General features: G+C 33.9%; 1 protein-coding gene across 2 annotated transcripts in view; it reads right to left on the reverse strand.

Annotated features, from left to right (window-relative positions):
• Positions 1–21,190, reverse strand: part of LOC150101593 (serine/threonine/tyrosine-interacting protein-like) — a 264,341-nt gene that overhangs the window by 210,420 nt on the left and 32,731 nt on the right. For both annotated transcript variants that reach the window (XM_090400470.1, XM_090400471.1), the window contains exon 3: positions 5,242–5,295. In XM_090400470.1, coding sequence (XP_090256596.1) covers positions 5,242–5,295 — 54 coding nt within the window. The remainder of the gene's footprint in view (positions 1–5,241; positions 5,296–21,190) is intronic.

Here is a 21,190-nt window from a genome sequence, read left to right on the forward strand (position 1 = left end):
ATGAGAGAGGAAAGGTTAGGAAAACAAGTGTTCTCTGGCAGGCTGGCAGCATTAAGACCCAGAGGAAGACCAAGATATAATGGACTGACACAGTAAAATAGTGCCTTAGAAGATAGAAATTTAAAAAGATCTGATAACAAATTCTTGACAGATAGATTGATTTGGAGGAAAATTGTTGATAGAACGTTAGCAATGATGCAAGTTTTTCATATAGTACTATCATAATATCCTGTACACCCCTTGGGGGTACATGACAGGAATTTGATGATGATGCATGATATATGTTTTTTTTAAATACTTCCCATCCACTGCCAATATCCTTCCCATCTAGCAACTGGTACCATAGAATTGAACATAGTATTCTCCTCAGTTGGTCATAATTTTTGGCTTTGTAGTTCAGCATGTAATGTTTTCTAAATGGAATATCCACACTTAGCCACTTCACTCTCAACCAAATGAAAGCAGAACAGTCATATCTTTAACTGAAACCCTCCTCTAACTCTTGTAGAATCTTTCACATGAGTGTCAGAGGAGGCTTCAAACTCTTCTCCCAAGATTTTACTGCTACCCAATCAATGTTCGGATAACTAAGAGGGAGGTCTGAAAAGTTCTTGGCCTCGACCATAGATGGCAACACTATCGGCAAGATTTTTTTTTCTAAATTAGTAAATCTGTCATAAGCATCCATGTGAAATTGCAAGTCATTCTATCAGGTTGTTTGTTTTATACAGCTGTCCGAGGCACAAGTGCTGTCTGTATCCCTTGAAATGGATAAAATTGAGTATCGTGCAGTTATAAAATTCTTTGTAAAAGAAGGTTTAATGCCAAAAGAAATTCATTCGAAGTTCATAAAAGTTTATGGGCACTCTTTTCCTTCATTTCTGATAATTAACAAATGGGCTGCCGAGTATAAACGTGGCCATACCAACCTTGAAGATGATCCACGTGCAACATGTCCAAAAAGTGTAACAACACCAGAAATCATTGATCAAATGCACGATATGGTATTGGATGACCAGCGAGTCAAAGTGCGTGAATTGCTAAGACTATAGGCAATTCAAAAGAATGTGTAAGATATATTTTGCATGAAGAATTGCAAATGAAAAAGCTTTGCACAAGATGAGTGCCGCGCTTGCTCACAGCAGATCAAAAATGCACTCACATGAAAAGCTCTGAACAGTGCTTGGAGCGTTTTAACAAGAATAAAACTGATTTTGTGCGTCGATTTATTACTATGGATGAGACTTAGATTCACCATTACACACCAGAATCCAAACAGCTGTCAAAACAGTGGACAGAAACGGATTGTTCAGCGCCAAAGAAGACTTAGTTGGTTCCATCAGCAGAAAAGGTCATGGCATTGGTGTTTTGGGATGCTAAAGGCATTTTGTTTATTAATTATCTTGAAAAGGGTAAAACAATAACTGGGGAATATTATTCCAATCTTATAACCAGACTAGACGAAAAAATTCATGAGAAAAGACTCGGTTTGCAGAAGAATAAAATCATTTTTCATCAGGACAAAGCACCTGCTCATAAAGGTGTTTTGGCAATAGGAAAATTAAGGAATCTGCACTATGAATTGTTGGAACATCCACCCTATTCCCCAGATTTGGCTCCTATGTCTATCTCTTCCCAAAACTAAAATCTTCCTTACTGGTCAGCGTTTTTCTTCGAATCAAGAGGTGATTGTAGCTGTAAAAGGGTATATTGTAGATCTTACTGAGAACCACTACTGGGACAGGATAATAGCCCTGGAGAATTGCTGGAATAAATGTATGTCTTAAGGGAGATTATGTTGAAAAAAAAATTTTTTTTTAATTATAAATTCGTTTTTTTCATTGTTAGGCCGAGAACTTTTCAGATCACCCTCATGAAGTAACTCATGATGGTTAATCATTTAGTTCCTATTAGATTTGGCAATGCATTTCATTGTCACCAGCAAACTGTTCAACAGGTTTGTTGTAACACCCCACCATGTATTTCATCTAGTTAGACTCCACATCACACCACGCACCTTCGAACTCACTGCTGCATAGAAAATTATTGCTAATATTGAAATCATAGCTTTCTATCACAAAGGACTCAAATCATCCAATATCATTAGCCTCACACCCTCTCCTATCTTATTTATCCTTCCTAACAATTCTGTACTCTTTAAACTTGACATCAGTCACTGCTGAGAGCCAGGTTACACCAGTGCCAATAACCCAAGGCCACAAAGTATTCAGCAAGACAACAAACTCAACCCCTTTGTTCCTGATTCCCCTGGCATTTGTGCAGACATAATAAGTTACCTCCATGTGCTTTCTGTATGCTCACTTCTGTAGTCTGCATAATCCAGTTGTACAATGTTTTAGATCTCTGTTCATGTTTCACTTATATAAACATCCTTGCACATACTTAAGTCCAAATTGGACAAGTACCCAATCATCCTTTCATCATTGCCTCTATGAATAAGCATATTCATATCATTAATATAGTTGCATAATTTAGTTGCTCTTACGCAACTAAACATCATTCTTTCCATCTTACTATTGTTTCTCTGACTCTCCACTTAGGTCTCATACTAATAAATAACTTCTCTAGACTCCTGATACCAAACACATTCAAGTGCAGGCCATTCTACTTATATAAATCTATTCTTTCTTCAAACTCAGTTAACACATTCAAAATCTTGCAACCATTCTTTCTACAGCTTATCTAATCCTTTGCCATCATAGTCCTTAATTCGGTGCTATCATATCTTAGTAATATATTAACAATGTCCACTTTCTCTACTTCTTCCAGAAATCCTTTCATATCTCACACTCTATTTAATAATGGCCCTGGAACATTGCTGGAATAAATATATTAGTCTTAAGGGAGATTACGTTGAAAAAAAAATTTTTTTTTTTTAATTATAAATTCGTTTTTTCATTGTTAGGCTGAGAACTTTTCAGACCACCCTCGTAAAGTAACTCATGATGGTTGATTATTTAGTTCCTATTATATCTATTTGGCAATGCATTTCATTGTCACCAGCAAACTGTTCAATAGGTTTGTTGTAACACCCCACCATGTATTTAATCTGATAATCACTAGTGAAATCACTTGGTTTCTACCAGAACTACCATCACTTTTACTTTTCTATTCTGCTTTCCAAATACATTCACTGATTTTTGATTTTAGGACCTGGAAAATCTGAAGTAGTAACACGGTCATCAATTGCATGTTTTATAATTGAATCTTCATACAATATAAAATCTTTCTGAGAAATGTCTGGTGGGTGGTATGACACAGAAGCGAAAGAAGGGGAGATGCGAGGTGAGAAAGCAGAATATGAAAAAGTGAAGAGGATAATAAGTGATAAGGATACAATCTGGTATTGATTCCATGATAAGAGGAGTGCTTGAGGACAATGTAATGAAACTATGTTTCTCTGAAGCCAGAGGATGTTAACAATACCTTAAAGATGTAGACAGGGAAGATGAAGGCACTTTGGCAGGTACTAAGCTCTAGCTGGTAACATATGGAAGAGTTGGGGGGGGGGGGGTACAAGCCATTTAGAAAAGTGAAGGATGTAAACATTGTGAGTCTACTTCCACAGTATGACAGAGGCAAGATGAGATGAAGAGCTATGATTGCAAATGAATCAGTGCACAGGTTTTTCAGGAAGAATGGTATGGAGAGTGAGTTTGATGATGGAAGGAAGGACTAATATAAGGTGAATGGTTTGTATTTGAATAGATTCAAAGTTAGATATCCTGAAAAAGTAATTTTCATTTTCAGTGAGAGTTCAGAAGAGCAAAGGGAAACCAGTGTTTGTGAGTGGAGGGGGGGGTGCAGATGAGTGTGGGTCCAGACAACCTCGAGATGAGTAAGTGCAAGAGTGATTACATGATGAAAAATGTAGCTTCACAAGTTCTTAACTTTAGTGGGATAATCAACACAAGGTGTAAGAGAGGTTGTAGGATGAAGGGGATATATTGCAGTTTATGTATACTAATGCCTTAAGTATTCAAAATAAAGAAGAGAAAGTTTCTGGTATTGGTTAGCTCAACTTGGTCAAAAGTTATTGGCATTAGTGAGACTTGACTGACTGAGGATGATACTCAGGGACAGAATGCAAAGGAATACAGCATTTTCAGAGAAGACAGAGGGGAACAGAATAGAGGGTTTTGTTAATGATAACAAAAGAATTGAAGCCACAAAAAGTAGAAGTATAGAGAAGGATAGCGAAACAGTGGCCAATTCATTTGAAACTATTTCATGTGAGATAGAGGCCAACAGGATGAAATATATAGTTGGTGCTACTATAGGGTGAGAGTATATGGGATAATATAGATGACATATACATTGACAAATCAGCATGATGAATGCAGGTTGAGTAATTATTATGGGGATTTCAACTACAAGAACATACGCTGCAAGGAGAAATAGTCATGAGGAGGAAAGGAAATGGAATTTATACAGCTGTTAAGAGATAATTATCAGAAGCAACAAGTAATAGAGGAAACACAAGGTTTGAGACTCCTGGATCTGGTTAGAATCAGAAAACTTAGCAGTAACTAATCTAGACATGTTGCCTCTGACTAGGTGAAGCAAATCCAATCCTGAGAGATTTCCAGACACACAGAATTTTCTGTTGAGAAGGGGTATATGTGGAATTACAAAGCAGGTGATTATGACCAGCAGAAGAGTCAGCTTGCAGCATAAGATGTGCCATGGTGTAAGAATTTGGAAGTGAGAGAAAGAGATATTGGCAGTGCATGGAAGGCAGTCATGGGTGTTTGAAAAAGCAGTATTAGACTGTATACCTGGTCAGGAAGATAATCAGGTAGGAGTTAGTTTTACAACATTAACATAAAATGGGCATATGCGGAAAGGGCACTTTTATTGCTTAGGTAACTACTATTTCATTTTTAGATTGGATAAAAATTAAACATTTTTTTTAGAACAATAGCATTTAAAAATTACCATCTATTGCTTTTTTTCCCCCTCATTTTTCATCAACTATTATTAAAGTATTATTAAGAATTTTCTGTAACTAACAACAATCTGTAACAAAAACTAACAAAAGCAATTTGGCAGTTTAATCACTCCTACAGCTTTGTTAGCAAAATTTGTAAGTATTATATTTCTAATAATTTTTAAAAAAAATGTAGAAAAAAGTAAAAGCAGTATTATTCTCAAAAAATAAAGATAATACGAGCAAAACATGAAGGCCAAGAGATATTAATAAAAACAACACATATTTACCTTTGATTTCATTGCAGATGAATAAGGCCCTAAATAAAGTCCAGGTATAATTTCCTAAAATATATCAGAAAAACAAATAAGAAATCATGGTTCAATCACTACAGCACAAATATAATGATTTCACATGTAAGACTTTTTTGTATAAACTGAGAATCTGGTTGGTTGAGTGCATTGCCACCCTTAGACCTAGGCAAAAAGGACACCTGCCCCATGCCATGTCCTTTAGAGGGTCTGTATATCACAAACACACACACACACACACAAATTAAATAAATAAATAAATGAGGTAAAAAAAATGAACGATTCAGAATCAATCTTATGGGGAAATAAATTTTATGAAATAAATATATAATAATTTATGAATTATATATGTTTTTATTTTATTACTCATACAAACACTGCCGACCCATCCATAGAACACCCACATGTGCAATAATAATTAAATTTAGTCATCTTCAATGTTTTTCTATTTTAGCCATATAAAATTTTCACATTTTTTCCATTTTTGTCATTATGAAGGTATATTTTTCAAGACAGGATGATAGAACTTATTCAGTTTAATAGTTTGATTTATAACTTTTAAATATTTAGACACATGGTATTTGGGCCTCCATATGCACTCTTGCCGTAGGCCCTGCAAATGTTAGTGTTTATCTCTTTAAAGAGAATGTGCCAATTTGTTTATGTGGATGTTGTGTACACACTAAATGGTAAGTAAATTTACAAGAGTTCAATCTGACTGGTGCAGTGACCAGTTATATTTGAAAGCTTAATTGTGCCTGTTATGTTATACTGTCAATCGACTGTGTCAAATATACAATTCTGACAATAATATAAACTTTTATTTTATTATTACGCAACATCTCCAGGGAGTCCAAAGACTCATCGAGGAAGGGCACCTACTCTACAACTCTGTCTCCACCAACTACATCTACACCAATGCTATCTACCACCCACCACTAGCATTTCCACAGACAATCACAAACATCCATGCCCATGGCAGAATTCGAACCCGCAGCCTTTTTGGAGAGCAGATATGCTAACCACTCGGCCAACCAGGCCAGCAAATTTCAGCTGGTTAGAATGTTTCAGATTCGTATCGTGATGGTGCATTGACTTCAAGGATCAACATGTTGTGTATTCTAAAAAATGAAGTTCAAATATAAAAAAATAAATATTTACTTTTATTTTATATGTATAAATCTATAATATATATAAAGATATATAAAACATAAATATATAGAATGTATAAATCTATACAACAGATACAAATTCTGTATACATATATATCAAGTAATTCACTTTATCTCTCTTAAACAAATCTGACATTCCTTTTCTCTATAGAATTACAACAGGTAAATTAATTTCTACTATTCTACATATCTAACTTTTTAATACATACTAATAATTAAGTGGCCATTCTAGGAAATACACAGTATGAGCTCAATAAAATATATCTTTCACTCTCTAACTCACAGTCGAATACAGTTCTGAGAGATAACATCAAATGCTTCACAAAACAAACTGAACACAGCATTCAATTGAAAGTTCTGTAGCTTCACTTGGCCATATGAGAACTTTCTATGCAACATTTAATCAATCAGGCTCTTCTTTATGCCTTTATTTTATTTATTTCTTTATTGTCCCACTTATTCATTTATTCTTTCAGTTTTATCTTTCAAATTCTTTAGAATACAATAAAAGTTAAAGATCTCACTTGACTAATATACTTGCATATATCCTCTAGTTTCCTTGAACAAGTTTTCCTAATGCATCTTTCCATCATTTTGCAGAAGTAGGCACAAAGAATAATCACAAGAATACATTACTTGGGCAGTTCCAAATGCACTTCCAATAAAAGGAACTTTACTACAGATTCCATCTTGCTTCTTGGAACTTTTTTTAATAAAAATAATAAAATATTTATTTTAAATATATATAATAGATCCAATTCTCTACAATAAGTAATTCTCTCAAAGGAGATCTGAACATTCCTTTTCTCTATAGTATTACTTTAGAATAGTAGAAATTAATTTACAATTAGTAAATTAATTTCTACTATTACATATACTTAAATTTTTAATACATACAAATTATTAAAAAGGTCATTTGAGAAATAACATGAGCTTAATAAAAGTATATATCTTTCACTCTCTAACTCACAGTTTAATTCAATTCTGAAAGATAACATCAAATACTATGGGTTACAGAGTGAAAGATATATACTTTTATTAAGCTCATGTTGAGCAATTTCTCGAATGACCTTTTAATTATTTGTATGTATTAAAAATTTAGATATATGGAATAGCAGAAATTAATTTGCTAATTGTAGTACTATAGAGAAAAGGAATGACAGATCTCTTTCAAGAGAATTACTAAACAACCTGAACATAGCATTCAGCCCAAATTTCTGTAGTTTCATTTGGCCATATGAGAACTTCTTTTGTAGCACTTATGTTATTGTTTTTGTTTGCTCATTCATTCTGCCTTCTCACTCAAATTTCTTAGAATACAATCAAAGTTAAAAGGCCTCACTTAACTAATATACTTGCATATGTCTTCTTTCAAGTAACCAAGTTTCCTTAAACACATCTTTCTTTCATTGTTCTAAAGTAGGCATGAAGAATAATTGCTCAGACAGTTCCAAATGCATTTCCAATAAAAGAACTTGACCACATTCCATCTTACTTCTTGGAATACATATCACTTGCTTTTCATTAAACACAAAATATTCTCATTAATCTATGAAGGCTTGATACATTGTACTCTCCTTTAATTATTAACTTCACAGTTCTTCCTTGGAGAGTAAGTATAGATGTATATAAAAACTTTTCCAAATAAGAAAACTTAACTCTTTATTTGGTTCATTAGAGCTTTCTCTATATTATATTTAAGTTTACTTTTATATCACTACTGTTTAACCACATAGCAACTCTGGTAATACTAACATATGCAATTGCATTACTAAATGCAAACACATAAATACATTTTTAGATTATCTTTAACATGTAACAAAAACATATTTTTTAAATACAATTTTCACTCAATATATATAAAATTGTAAAAACATAATAAATAAAACAATTATGCAAGATTTTTACAGAAAATGATTACTCCTGTAAATATTTTCTACTTCCTAATGAGTAGCAGTAAAAAGGATGGAGAATAGAATGTTAATTCCAATATTTTGCATTTGAAAAGGCATATGGGAAAAGGCACTGCTTTCAGCATTGAAGCTAAGGCTATGATTTACAGCATGCACTCAATGATCCTTCCTTTCATGCTAGTGTGTATAATCCAGTGTGTTGTGGCCATAAGTAGGATGGAGATGATTACAAAATGAGATCATCAGGGTTACCCTGGGAAATATTTGCCATGTGGCAGGAAAATATAATATATTGTAAAAAAGAGATCTTACTGAGAGGAAAATGACAACTGCCTTTATCCGTATTGAGAGGATCTGCTGAAATGGGATTTCATTGCACACTAGAATGCAAACTACTGTGGAGAAACCCCATCCCTATCCTGCTCTCTCTTATAAATAATAGCAAAATACCATAATATAGGGACCTCAGGGTTTGAATATGCTGCCTGCAGCCAAAATGGCATGCTGGCTTTTACTTCTGCAAGAGGATCTCGATGTCATTGATATTTGGCAGAATCCACAATAATTCCATTATGGGAATGTATAATTATGTGAGTTGGAAGGATTTAACTGCTTCTAATTTTGATTTTCAGAGGTTTTGTTGTTATTAGTCTGTGTTTTCTTTTTTTAGGAGAAATGTGGATGTCTAGAATCCATATCTTCCTCCTACTCCTCAGGAAAAATATCCAGGATGTTTGGCAATTTGATCATTCTGGATTCCTATGTGCATACAGAAATGTCCAGTTTTTTCCCTTCTGTAGTATTATGAAGGGTTTTCCTGGGATAGTACTCTACCACTATTTTTTTTTTTTTCACTAATGGATCTTCTTTTTCATGTAATGGAATTATTTTTAGTTTCTGGAGTGAGGCCAAGCTCATTATTCAATATCAATTCTAATGAAAACGCAAACATTCAGGGATGATGTAAATGTGACAATGTGATAGTCACAAGTTATTTAACTCACATACTTTTCTTTAACATTACCTCTTATCATATCAAAGGTTTTCTACCAGATGTTACTGCTGTGGTAAGCTTTCTCTTTCTTTCTAACATGGAATATTTTACTCTGTCTTCATGCAAAAATCATTCTCATCCATCCTCATCTGATATGTCCTAGATGTTCTCCCTTACAGATGACACATTCTCCTCTTGAGAAAAGAGAATGGGTCACTGATGATGATTATTTGCTTAGTACCCATTGAGTTGATTTGGCTATATATTTCATAATCATAAATGATCCTAGGTCTGTAACAACTCCACAATGTATTTCCTCTTGTTACACTCCACCTTATGCCAGACATTTCAAATTCACTGCTACATGAAGAACTTATTAATATTGCAATCATCACTTTCTTCTCTAAATCATGCAACATCATCAGCAGCAATTCCTACTCCCTCTGTCTGTATTTCCTAAAAAACTGTACCCTTTTTGCTCGATTCTAGTTAATAGATCTTGGACTGCGTATAGTTAATATATCATTACTAAATCACTTAAGGAATTGACAACATATATAAGAATATAAATTAAATCACTCTTTAATAAATATTTCCGATATTTCGGCAATGTCACGTTGCCATCTTCAAAAGGAACTTACAAAAAAGGCACGTGCACGTAGGCACTACAACACAGTAACTGAGAATGAAGTGATGAAGCTATTGTTCTCCTAAAAGTCCTGATGGTGCCCCCTAATGGGCTATGTAGGTGTTCTTGGCCGTTGGGCTGAAGATCAGTTCTCCATGTAGCAGTGAATTTAAACTGTCTGGTATAAGGTGGAGTGTAACAAAGGAAATATGTAGTGGAGTTGTTATAGACCTAGGATCATTTATGATTATGAAATATATAGCCAAATCAACTTAATGGGTACTAAGCAACGGCCAAGAACACCTACATAGCCCACTAGGGGGCACCATCAGGACTTTTAGAAGAACAATGGCTTCATCACTTCATTCTCAGTTACTGTGTTGTAGTGCCTACATGCATGTGCCTTTTTTGTAAGTTCCTTTTGAAGATGACAATGTGACGTTGCCGAAATATCGGAAATATTTATTAAAGTGTAATTTAATTTATATTCTTATATACGTTGTCAGTTCCTTAAGTGATTTAGTAATGCATAACCAACGTATAAGCTTGTCGACGAGAGTTAATATATCTTGGGAGCAATCGAAGGGTACGTGTTCACCAAGGCAACAAACACTACACCTTTGTTCCTGATACTCCTGGCATTTGTGTACAGATGTAACTTACCTCCAAGCTATTTTGTATATTCAACTCTGTAGTCCACATGACCCACTTGGACAACTTCTCTAGTTGCATCTAATACCTCACTTAGGCAAATATCTTTGCAAATACTTAATAAGTCTGAACTGGACAAAGACACATTCATCCTTTCATCATAATTACCTCCATGATTATGCATATTTGTATAATTAACACAGATGCATAATTTCATCAATCTTGAGGACAAATTTCTTACTATTCCTCCCTCATGATCTAGTTTCACAGATTCACTTGTTATTATATAAATAAATAATTTTTCCTATTATCAAATACATTTTCGAGTGCATGCCATCCCTCTTACATAAATTCATTCTTCTTTCAAACTAACTCTACACATTCAAAAACTCACAACCATTCCTTCTAGGAAGCCTGTGCTTTGAATATGATGCCATCATAACCGTTCTTAATTCAGTACTGTCATATCTTCATAACAGTCAAATGATTTCACTCTCTTGCTTTTCCTGGTAATCCTTTCATATCCTCTCTCCCTCTCTCAAACTGTATTTATCGCTAATTAAATAATTTGTAAACATGATAACTAATATCTTATTTACTTTTCTGTTTTTCAACTGCATTGATTATACTTGATTTTTTTTCTCCTGGTGAACTTGAAGTAGGAACATAGTCATGAATCGCATACTTAATTAAACACCATACCATATAACATCGTTTTTATATTCTACTTTACTAACCTGATTATCATTACTCAATAATATCTTACATAATTCAGTGCTTTGTTTTCTCTTATTCTGTTGCTTATATTTCTTGTCATTCTAGTACTTCTCTAACCTCTTCTCAACTTTTTCTAACTCCTACACCATCTGTATAATAATTTATTTTAGTTTTGGAAGTTAATTTCAGGCAGCACATAAAGGAGGGCACGTGAGGATTGAGAGTTTTAGATCTCATCATTTCATAAGAGGATGTAATTGTGAGTGGGGTTTCACACTTTCCTCCAGTTGGCAAGAGTGATCATGAAGTAATCACATTGGTTGTGGCTAGCCATATGCAGACTTTTGTGAGGAAAGGATATATGTAGAAATATAAGGCTAGTGATTATGACAAGCTTAGGAGACAGCTTGGAGCTATATCATGGAACGAGGAGTTCAGCAGTAAGGAAATAAATGCTGCTTGGGAACTGACAAAGAAATACATAACAGCATCAATGTGTGAATATATTCCGAAGGCCAAAAGACTAATTAAGTTAGATACAAAATGGATGAATGAGGAGCTTAACCATGAAATCTGGAAGAAGAAACTCTGGAGACAGTGCAAGATGAATAATGGTAATAATCATTTACATGAAGAGCATAAAGAACAAGCCAGGAGAGTGACTCAGTTAGTAAGGAAAAGAAAAGTGCAGTATGAGAGCAGAAATTGGCAAATCAGACGAAGAAAAACCCTAGAGGTTTTTTTTTTTTAAAGATATGTGGCAAGTAGAAGGAAGAATGATAATGGTAAGATGATGTTAATAGATGAAAATCGTAAAATGGTAAGAAGACATTGTTGAGGTATTTAGTGATCAATTTATAAGGGTGTTTCATCATTATCAGAGTGGAATAATGAGGAAATTAAATGTAGAGTACATAGGAGGGGATGGCTTAACTGTGAGTGAGCAGGAGGTATTTGAGGAAATAAATAACCTTGATGTCAATAAGCATATCACCACTCGTCCTAAGATAATTGGCAGTAACACTGACATGCCTGTTAATAAGTCTTAGCACAGGTTCCAAGGGAGTGGAAGGAGGGCAAAATTATTCCACTGCATAAAAATGGTGATAAGGCTGTAGCTTCAAATCAATATATCTGGATGTGGTGAAGGTACTACAGAGATTGGTGAGAAGTAGGATACAGAAATGGGTTGATAACAGCTGCCTTCTCTGTGGATATCAGCATTGGTTTGTTAAAGAGAGATCATGTTTTACTAGCTTACTTATGTAATATAACAAGGTGACAAATACCTTGGATAAGAGAGATAGATATAGTGGTATACTAGGATTTTGCAAAAGCTTTGACAGACTGCCATGCGACAAACTGTTAAATAAATTGAAACAGATGGGATTGGATAACAGACTTCTGAGTTGGATCAGTGACTGGCTGAAAGTTGTATGTGAATGTAGTATCCCGAAAGAGGAAGGTCACTAGTTGTGTATTGCAGGGGTCAGTTTAGGGACCACTGTTTTTCACTTTGCATGTTAATGATATTGAAATGGGTTTAACTAGTGATATGCAGCTGTTCGCAGATGATGGTAAAATGGGACAAACAATGCAGAGTAAAGTGGTTGTAATGGCCTTACAGGTGGACTTGAATAGATTACATCAGGGGTGTCAATAATGTTGATCGCAATCTACAGGTAGATCGCATAATGCTTTGGGGTCGATCACAAATTTATTTTGTCTCAATTTTCAAAATAACATATAGATGAGTCTGAATACGATAAAGCAAATAAATAATGTTAACCAAGTTATTAAATAATAATCTATATTATGGTTCTATCTAAAATTTACGTTAATTAAAAACTTAAAATAAATATTTTTTGTACAATAATTCCAGTTTATAATTCGATTATATTAAATTGAATTTTATTTCAAATTATTTTATTTTATTTATTGCATCGTTAAGAGTGAGCCATATTCTTGCCAAACATAAGAAACCCTTTAGTGATGGGGCAATTTTTAAAAAAGCATTTCTTGCAGCAGCTGAATCGTTTTGTAATTTTGAAAATAAATCAGAAATGGTTGCTGCTATCAACGAAATACAGTTGCAAAACGAGTAGAAGAAATAAATTCAGATCTAAAAGAGCAACTAATGCAGGACATTAAAGATTGTCAGGCCTTTTCACTTCAGTTGGACAAATCTACTGATGCAGTTGACATTGCCCAAATGATTATTTTTATTAGAATGGTTTTTAAAGACTTTACTAGTAAAGAAGAATTACTTACTATCATTCCGTTAAAGGGGCAAATATGGGGTGAAGATATATTTACCAGCTTTAAGAGTTAGAGCAAGACCATTCAACTGCCTCTTTATAAACTAGTGTCAATTACCACAGATGGAGCACCAACTTTAACAGGACGTCGCAACGGTTTTATCAAGCTATGTAGGCACGATGAAAATTTTCCTAATTTCTTACAGTATCACGGTATTATACATCAACAACTACTGTGTGCTAAAGTTTTAAATATGAAAGAAATTATAAACATAGCTTTCAAGATTTCCAATTCAATTCGGGCAAAAACTCTGCAGGGCGCCTTTTTAAGTTGCAAATGGAAGAAAGTGATAATGATGGACCTTCTCAGCTGCTTATGCATGCTGATGTCAGGTGGTTAAGTCAAGGCAAATTTCTTCAAAGATTCATCATCATCAAATTCCTGCCATGTACCCTCAAGGGATGTACAGGATATGACAGTACTACATGAAAAAATTGCATCATTACTAACTTCCTATCTACAATTTTCCTCCAAATCAGTCTGTTACTTGTCAAGACTCCAACATTATCAGATCTTATATTTCTATCGTCTAAGGCACTTTGTACCGTATCAATCCACCTATATCTTGGTCTTCCTCTGGGTCGTTTTCCTGCCAACCTGGCAGAGAACACTTGTTTTGCTAATCTTTCCTCTCCCATTCTATTTAAGTGACCATATCACCTGAGATTAGCTCTGCTAACGCATTCCTGGATGCTGACAATTGAAATTGTCAGCATCCAGAAATTGTCAATTTGTCAATTTCTTTCCTAATATCCTCATTTTTAATATGATATTGCCATTGATGCCATCTGTTCACGCCTCTAATCTTTCTCAGGACTCTCATATCTGCGGTCTCTAGTCTTTGGTCAAGCATTTTACTTCTGACCCAGCTCTCAGATCCATAAGTTAAAACTGGTTTGAACACTGTCTTGTATATAGCTAATTTAGTGTTCCGACTAATTTCTCTCTTATTCCATATGAATTTATTCAATTGACTTCCCACCATACCAACTTTGCTGATTCTGTTGTCTATTTCTATATTTAATTTACCATCTTCAGTAAAAATCGTGCCTAAGAAGCTGAAATGTTTTACTTGTTCCACAGGTTGTTCATTCACAACACAGTTGACATTTTCAATGATTCTGCCTATTTTCATTGTCTTTGTCTTTTTATTCCTGACCTTCATACCATATCTATTACAAGAGCTATTGAATTTAGTCAAAGAATCTTGCAGACTTGTAGTGGATTTATTTAGAAGTATAACATCATCCGCATAAAGCAGAGCTGAGATTAACATCTCCAATTTTGATATCAGGTTTAATACCACTTTCCTTCATAATGTGATCCATATATATAATGAATAACAGAGGGGATAATGTACATCCTTGTCTCACACCAGATTTAACATTAAACCATCTTCCTGTACTTCCTTCAATTCTAACTGCTGACTTACAACTCAAATAAAGACTAAGTATTGCTTGATATAATGCCCCAATGACACCATATAACTACAGTGTATTGAATAGCTTCTCTCTTGGCACCTTGTCATATGCCTTTTCCAAATCGACAAAACTTAAATACAGATCTTTGTTATATTCCCATGCTTTCTCAACTATTTGTCGTAAAGTGAAGATCTGATCCTGACAGCCTCTATTTGGTCTGAATCCAGCTTGTTCTTCACCAAGCTTTTCTTCCACAATTCTTCTCAACCGTTTCTCAAGTATACTTGCATAGATTTTGCCAGGAACACTCAGTAGGGAAATACCTCTGTAATTCTCACATTCAGTTTTATTTCCCTTTTTATATATGGGTACTATGAGAGCTCTACTCCAATTATCGGGAATTTGTCCCTCTGTCCAGGCTTTCTGAACTATGCAGTGCAGCCACTGTAAGACTCTTATACCACCATACTTCAGCATTTCTGGTCGAATATCATCTACTCCTGCTGCCTTTCCATTTCAAGCCTTTGATGGCTTTTTCTACTTCAAGTATGGATATGTATTCCTGACTGCATGCCTGGTCAGTGTTTTTTTATCACTGTGCTGTCATCACTGCTTGTTTCATTTAGCAGTTTTTCCAAGTAATTACTCCATACTTCAAGGATATCTTTTTCTCCTGTTTTCATTTCACCTTTATCATCTCTAATTACTTTTACAGCACTCTTTCCTCCATTCCTAAGCTTCTTCAACAACTTTCAGAATATTTTGCCACCTCCTTGATATTTATTTTCTATATTCTTGCCAAAGTCCTCCCATGACTTTTGTTTAGCTAGTTTTACACACTGTTTAGCTTTCTTACATTTGTCTCTGTATTCTGTAAGAGTAAAAGCTGACTTATTTGCCAGGAACTTTTGATATGCTTTCTTCTTTTCCTTCACTGCCTCTTTAACTTCCTATGTCCACCAGGGAGTTCTGATTTTTTTATCCTTGCACACAATCTCACCACATGCCTCTCTGGCAGAATCAATCAATATTTTCTTCAGAGTTTGCTACTGAATCTCCAAGGTTTGATTCCTGTTCTCAAACTCTTTCATTTTCTTTTCAATAATCTTTCTGTATTTTAGTCTACACTTAACATCTGAGAGCTGCTCAACTTTTATTCGCTTTAAAACTTTCTTACATGTTATTCTTTTCAATATGAAATTCAATTTTATCCTGCTCAAGACTAAACAGTGATCACTTCCAATTTCAAATCCTCTGTACATTCCGGTGTCCTGCACCATATTTAATTGAAAAAAATTAAACAATTTCTTGCCAATAGGGGCGACGAATACAAACAGTTAAAAGATGATATTTGGCTATTGGATTTAGCTTTTTTGATTGACATAACCAGTAAATTAAATGAATTAAACCTAGAACTTCAGGATCCCGGAAAAACAATTTTTGTTATGATTAGTTCTATCAATGCTTTTAAAGAAAAATTGAATCAACTGATAGTGAAGCTTGAAAATAACAATTTACAATTAATTAAATTAAGGGGATATTAGATCCCACATTGTTTTAAAACCAAAAAAAGAAACTCAAAGATTGGAATCAGAGAGTTTCATGCTGAATATAGTATAAAAAACTATAAAAGTATCGGCAAATACTAGCGTGAGCTAAATGCAAGTAGTCCTAGAACGTAGTACAAACATGGGTAACTCGTTGCAAAGGTGGGTAAAGTTCTGATCTTTATTCTTGGCATTTTCCATAATGTAAAAACACATTTCCTAGGAAATGTATGCTGTTATTACGTTATGGTGGGGTCACTACCCAGACCGGTTTCAGCCTTTATTGAGGCTTCATCAGTGAGTAGCTAGACCAAATTAATACCAAAGGGTATAGCAAAAAGAACTTATATACTTTGCTATACGAGTTGTCCAAAAGGTGCATCCATTAAGTCACTTAAATATAAAGAGCCAACAGGCTTCATTTCGGTGATATAAACATGTTTGTACTACGTTCTAGGACTACTTGCATTTAGCTCACGCTAGTATTCGCCAATACTTTTATAGTTTTTTATACTATATTCGGCATGAAACCCTCTGATTCCAATCTCCGAGTTTCTTATTCAGTTTTAAAACAATGTGGGATCTAATATCCCCTTAATTTAATTAATGTTTATATCGCTGAAATGAAGCCTGTTGGCTCTTTATATTTAAGTAACTTAATGGATGTACCTTTTGGACAACTCGTATAGCAGAGTATATAAGTTCTTTTCGCTATACCCTTTGGTATTAATTTGGTCTAGCTACGCACTGATGAAGCCTAAATAAAGGCTGAAACCGGTCTGGCTAGTGACCCAGGAGTATCTGACATAATCATTCAGTCACTTCACACCAGTTTGGTTTGCAGAGCCACTTACTATGGGGACAGAAATAAAAAAAGTAGCAGTTATATTCTTGTGACCTTGCTAAATGTTTTCATAAATGAAATGAAAACCATAATTATTCTAGGGGGCCATGAGCACAATTCATTTGACGGTCATGCATAATTATTTGAAAATAGTTAGTTGCAATGGAAACCATGACTCCTTGTCTCAACTTTGCACAAACATATCAACAATGAAAATACACACTAATGTAGCATTTTTTAATATAACATTCATACTTTCTTGATGCACATTATACCTAAAATCATATTATGCAAAACCTTTGCTCCAAATTTAACATTTTGCCAACAACAAAGAATTTGCTTGCACTATCAAATAGTTTGATCACTACTAACTATTTCAGAAGCATAATAAATTTTTTCGGTAGTGGCATTAACTCATGTAAGAGGATTAAAGTGCATGGTGAGACCGAGGTTTTTGTTAATAGAGGTGAACATTCAAATGAGTTTGACTTATCATTTCTCAGTGCCAACACAGGTATGCCACAAGAAAATTCAATAATTTAACAAATGGTTGGATAGTCAAAGGCAGTATTTCATGAACAAATATCCATGGCTTCAAATAACCAGTAGTGAAAGTGCTGAATGTTGAATGTAATACATGTGCAAAAATAACAACAATGGGTGTCAATTCAAAAAGTAGTATTCATTTCTCTTCAGAATGGCAGTCAGCAGAAGTATCTGCAATGTGGTTCTACTAAAGAAATTCAGCAAGCATCAATACATAAAGTTGCATGAACATCACATTTCTCTTACTCATTCTAAAGCTGTGCAAATCATAAAAGAAAGTAAGCTTAGATAAATTGACCATAATAGTTGATAAATGTAATTAAAAACACTTAAAGTCAGCAATCAACATTTTCAATTCAGTATATAGTTTGATAAAGTACAACCATCCAGTGTCGGATATAACAGATGAATTCATGCTACAAAAGAAAAATGGGTTAAATCATGACATTTATTTGTATTTGTGGAAAAAAAACATTTCCCACGAGGTGAGAAAATCAGTTTTTTTCTAAAATAAATTCCCAGAAGTCCAAACTTTGTATTATTATTTATGAACCAAGCACAATTTCACACAGTGTTTTAGTGGTATTCTTAATATTTAACATTAATGACTTGAAGATACTGTTAATGTTTTTGTTGATTTAAAAAAAAGAGCTGGACTTGACAGATGCAAAAACAATTTGTGATACATTGTTATTTCTTAATGAGCATGAATTCATTGAAAATTATTTAAAGAAAAATTTAACAGCTTCTTTTTGTTCACATGGAGCAAACAGCACGTTACAACAGAAATCAGGAGTTGCATCCAGACTTTCACTTTTTCCTGGGAAAAATATGAGAAGCATATGCCCAGTGTTGTATAAAGTCTGAAACTCACAAAATAATCCCATTTGTTTCTAATAAGAAACACATAGGAAAGAACAATTAATCCACAGAATGCCACTGACAACATGAACAGCAGACTGCTAAATAATGAGCAGGATTCATACACACTTTTTCCTGGACTCATTTGTTGGTAATCCCTGAATCACAGAGCTCAGGTTAGCATTACATAATGCAATTAAGTCAGTGACCCCAGTCAATCATTTTAACCATTCATTAATAAAATCTTTTGTTTTACCATACATCAAACAAAAATCAAATTGAATTAAGGAGAATTGCACAAGACTTAGAAGTAGAAATCCTTAAAATTAGAATTTTTGGTTCCCATTGTGTACTACCAGCATGCAGTGCAAGAACAACAAAAGTGGTGTGGAAAGCATATCCAACTTTGTACATTCTAGGAACAATCTTACTGGTTTGAAGAAAAAGTTGAAAAGTATGGGCTTCATTGAAGACTGACATTTTGGAAGAACCCACTTTTCTTTCTTTAGCATTACAAATCCCAGGGATAATGTTAATATTAGAGATTTTTATTTAAATTTCATATTGAATTTTTATTTATTATACTTAATCTCTGTATTTCTAACAATTATTTTTAATTTCCGAGTGCTTTTATTATATTTATTTATTGCCCAAGGGTTCACTCCGATTGGTGCAATGACTTCTTTTTTACTATTTCTTTCAGAATCCAAATAAATCACTGATTCAAGACCAAAATACAAAATAAACACATTTAATAAAACACAAACAATATATATATACACTTCAAACAAATATTACATAACTACAAATTTAATTGGATCCAAGGCCTTTTAAAAATAAACTTACACTTAAGACTAGACTAAACACTTTGTTTGCGCAATGATAAAATGTTCATAGCCAGTTTCTCTCTCTGTCAAGGCCCTTTTCCGAAGATTATATGACTTTATTCTTCATTTTCACAGGATCCTTTCTCATCACTCATGTAGCACACATTACATCTTCCTGACTCAATTCTGTCTCTTTTTAGCAGAAATAATAGTTAAATGCGGTGTCCTTAATATAGATGAAACTTCCTAATCAGAGAGTTCTCAAACATTCCTTTAGAACGTAAATAGCAATTTCTTCTTTTATACACTAATGCTTATTGACAGTCTTAACTCTTCCACTTTAAAAGAATTCACAGTTCTATGATTCCCTTTTCGGGATCCACTACTAATCTTCCAATTAGTGTTTCCTCGAATATTCCTTTTAAAACATCTATAGCAATATTTTCTTTTATTTATCAATACTTATTCCACTTTGAAACTTCATAGCTCCATGATTCCTTTTTCAGAATATACTATTAATTTTCCTCTGATTGTCACATAAAAAAACTCAAATTCCTCCGAATCTGAATATCTGCCAGTCTGTGTTCTAATTTTCTCTCCAAATGCTGTCTTGTTTACACCCGTTGCTTCGATACCGAACTGGTCAACTGTCAACCATGAATCAAACTTATCGGCGAGCATGCGCACTCCATGAAAGTGGCAAGCGAGAAACTAGGCATAATGGCTGGCACGTTGTCCCCATTAACGACAAGAGAATATCTTCATAAAACACAACTTTTGATCATTTTAAACTACAATAAAATTCCTTTAAGTAATACAAATATCATATCCAGTAAGTACATAAATTTTTTTAAATGCTTTACATATCACCTTGACAAAACAATTTCAATAAAGGGCACATCGCAAGTGCCGACAATGCGTGTTATGAAATTAAAACTAATAAACATTATAACATAAACAACTCATAAAATTCAGAATTTTAAATTATGATTATGAGAAGCATATGCCCAGTGTTGTAAAGTCTGAAACTTGCAAAATAATAATGCCATTTGTTTCTAATAAGAAACACATAAGAATACCAAGAGAACAATTAATCCACAGAGTGCCACTGACAATATGAAAAGCAGACTGCTAAATAATGAGCAGGATTCATACACAGCTCTGCTATTATTGTTCAACCTACTGCAACATGCTGTAAAATCTCACATGATAAATAAGTTATCACATCTATTTTTACAAGTTTTTTCTTTAGGAAATTACACATAAAGAAATGTCATTGTTTGCATTATTACTATAAATCCTTTTATGTAATAACCTAACTGTGAAACTTTGTTAAACTAATGACATCACTATGTAACAATGTAAATGCATGTCCATATATGGCAATTTCAAAAGACGCACAAAGTGTGATGTCATCATGTCCAGATGTCAATCCATGATCACCATATACGGAAGTTTCGAGAGAGACACAGATGCGTACAACATGAA

The sequence above is a fragment of the Typopeltis vanoorti genome, chromosome 11 (assembly GCF_054136105.1).
Source record: "Typopeltis vanoorti isolate ZY-2024b chromosome 11, IOZ_Tvanoo_1.0, whole genome shotgun sequence".
Classification (NCBI taxonomy): Eukaryota; Metazoa; Arthropoda; class Arachnida; order Uropygi; family Thelyphonidae; genus Typopeltis; species Typopeltis vanoorti.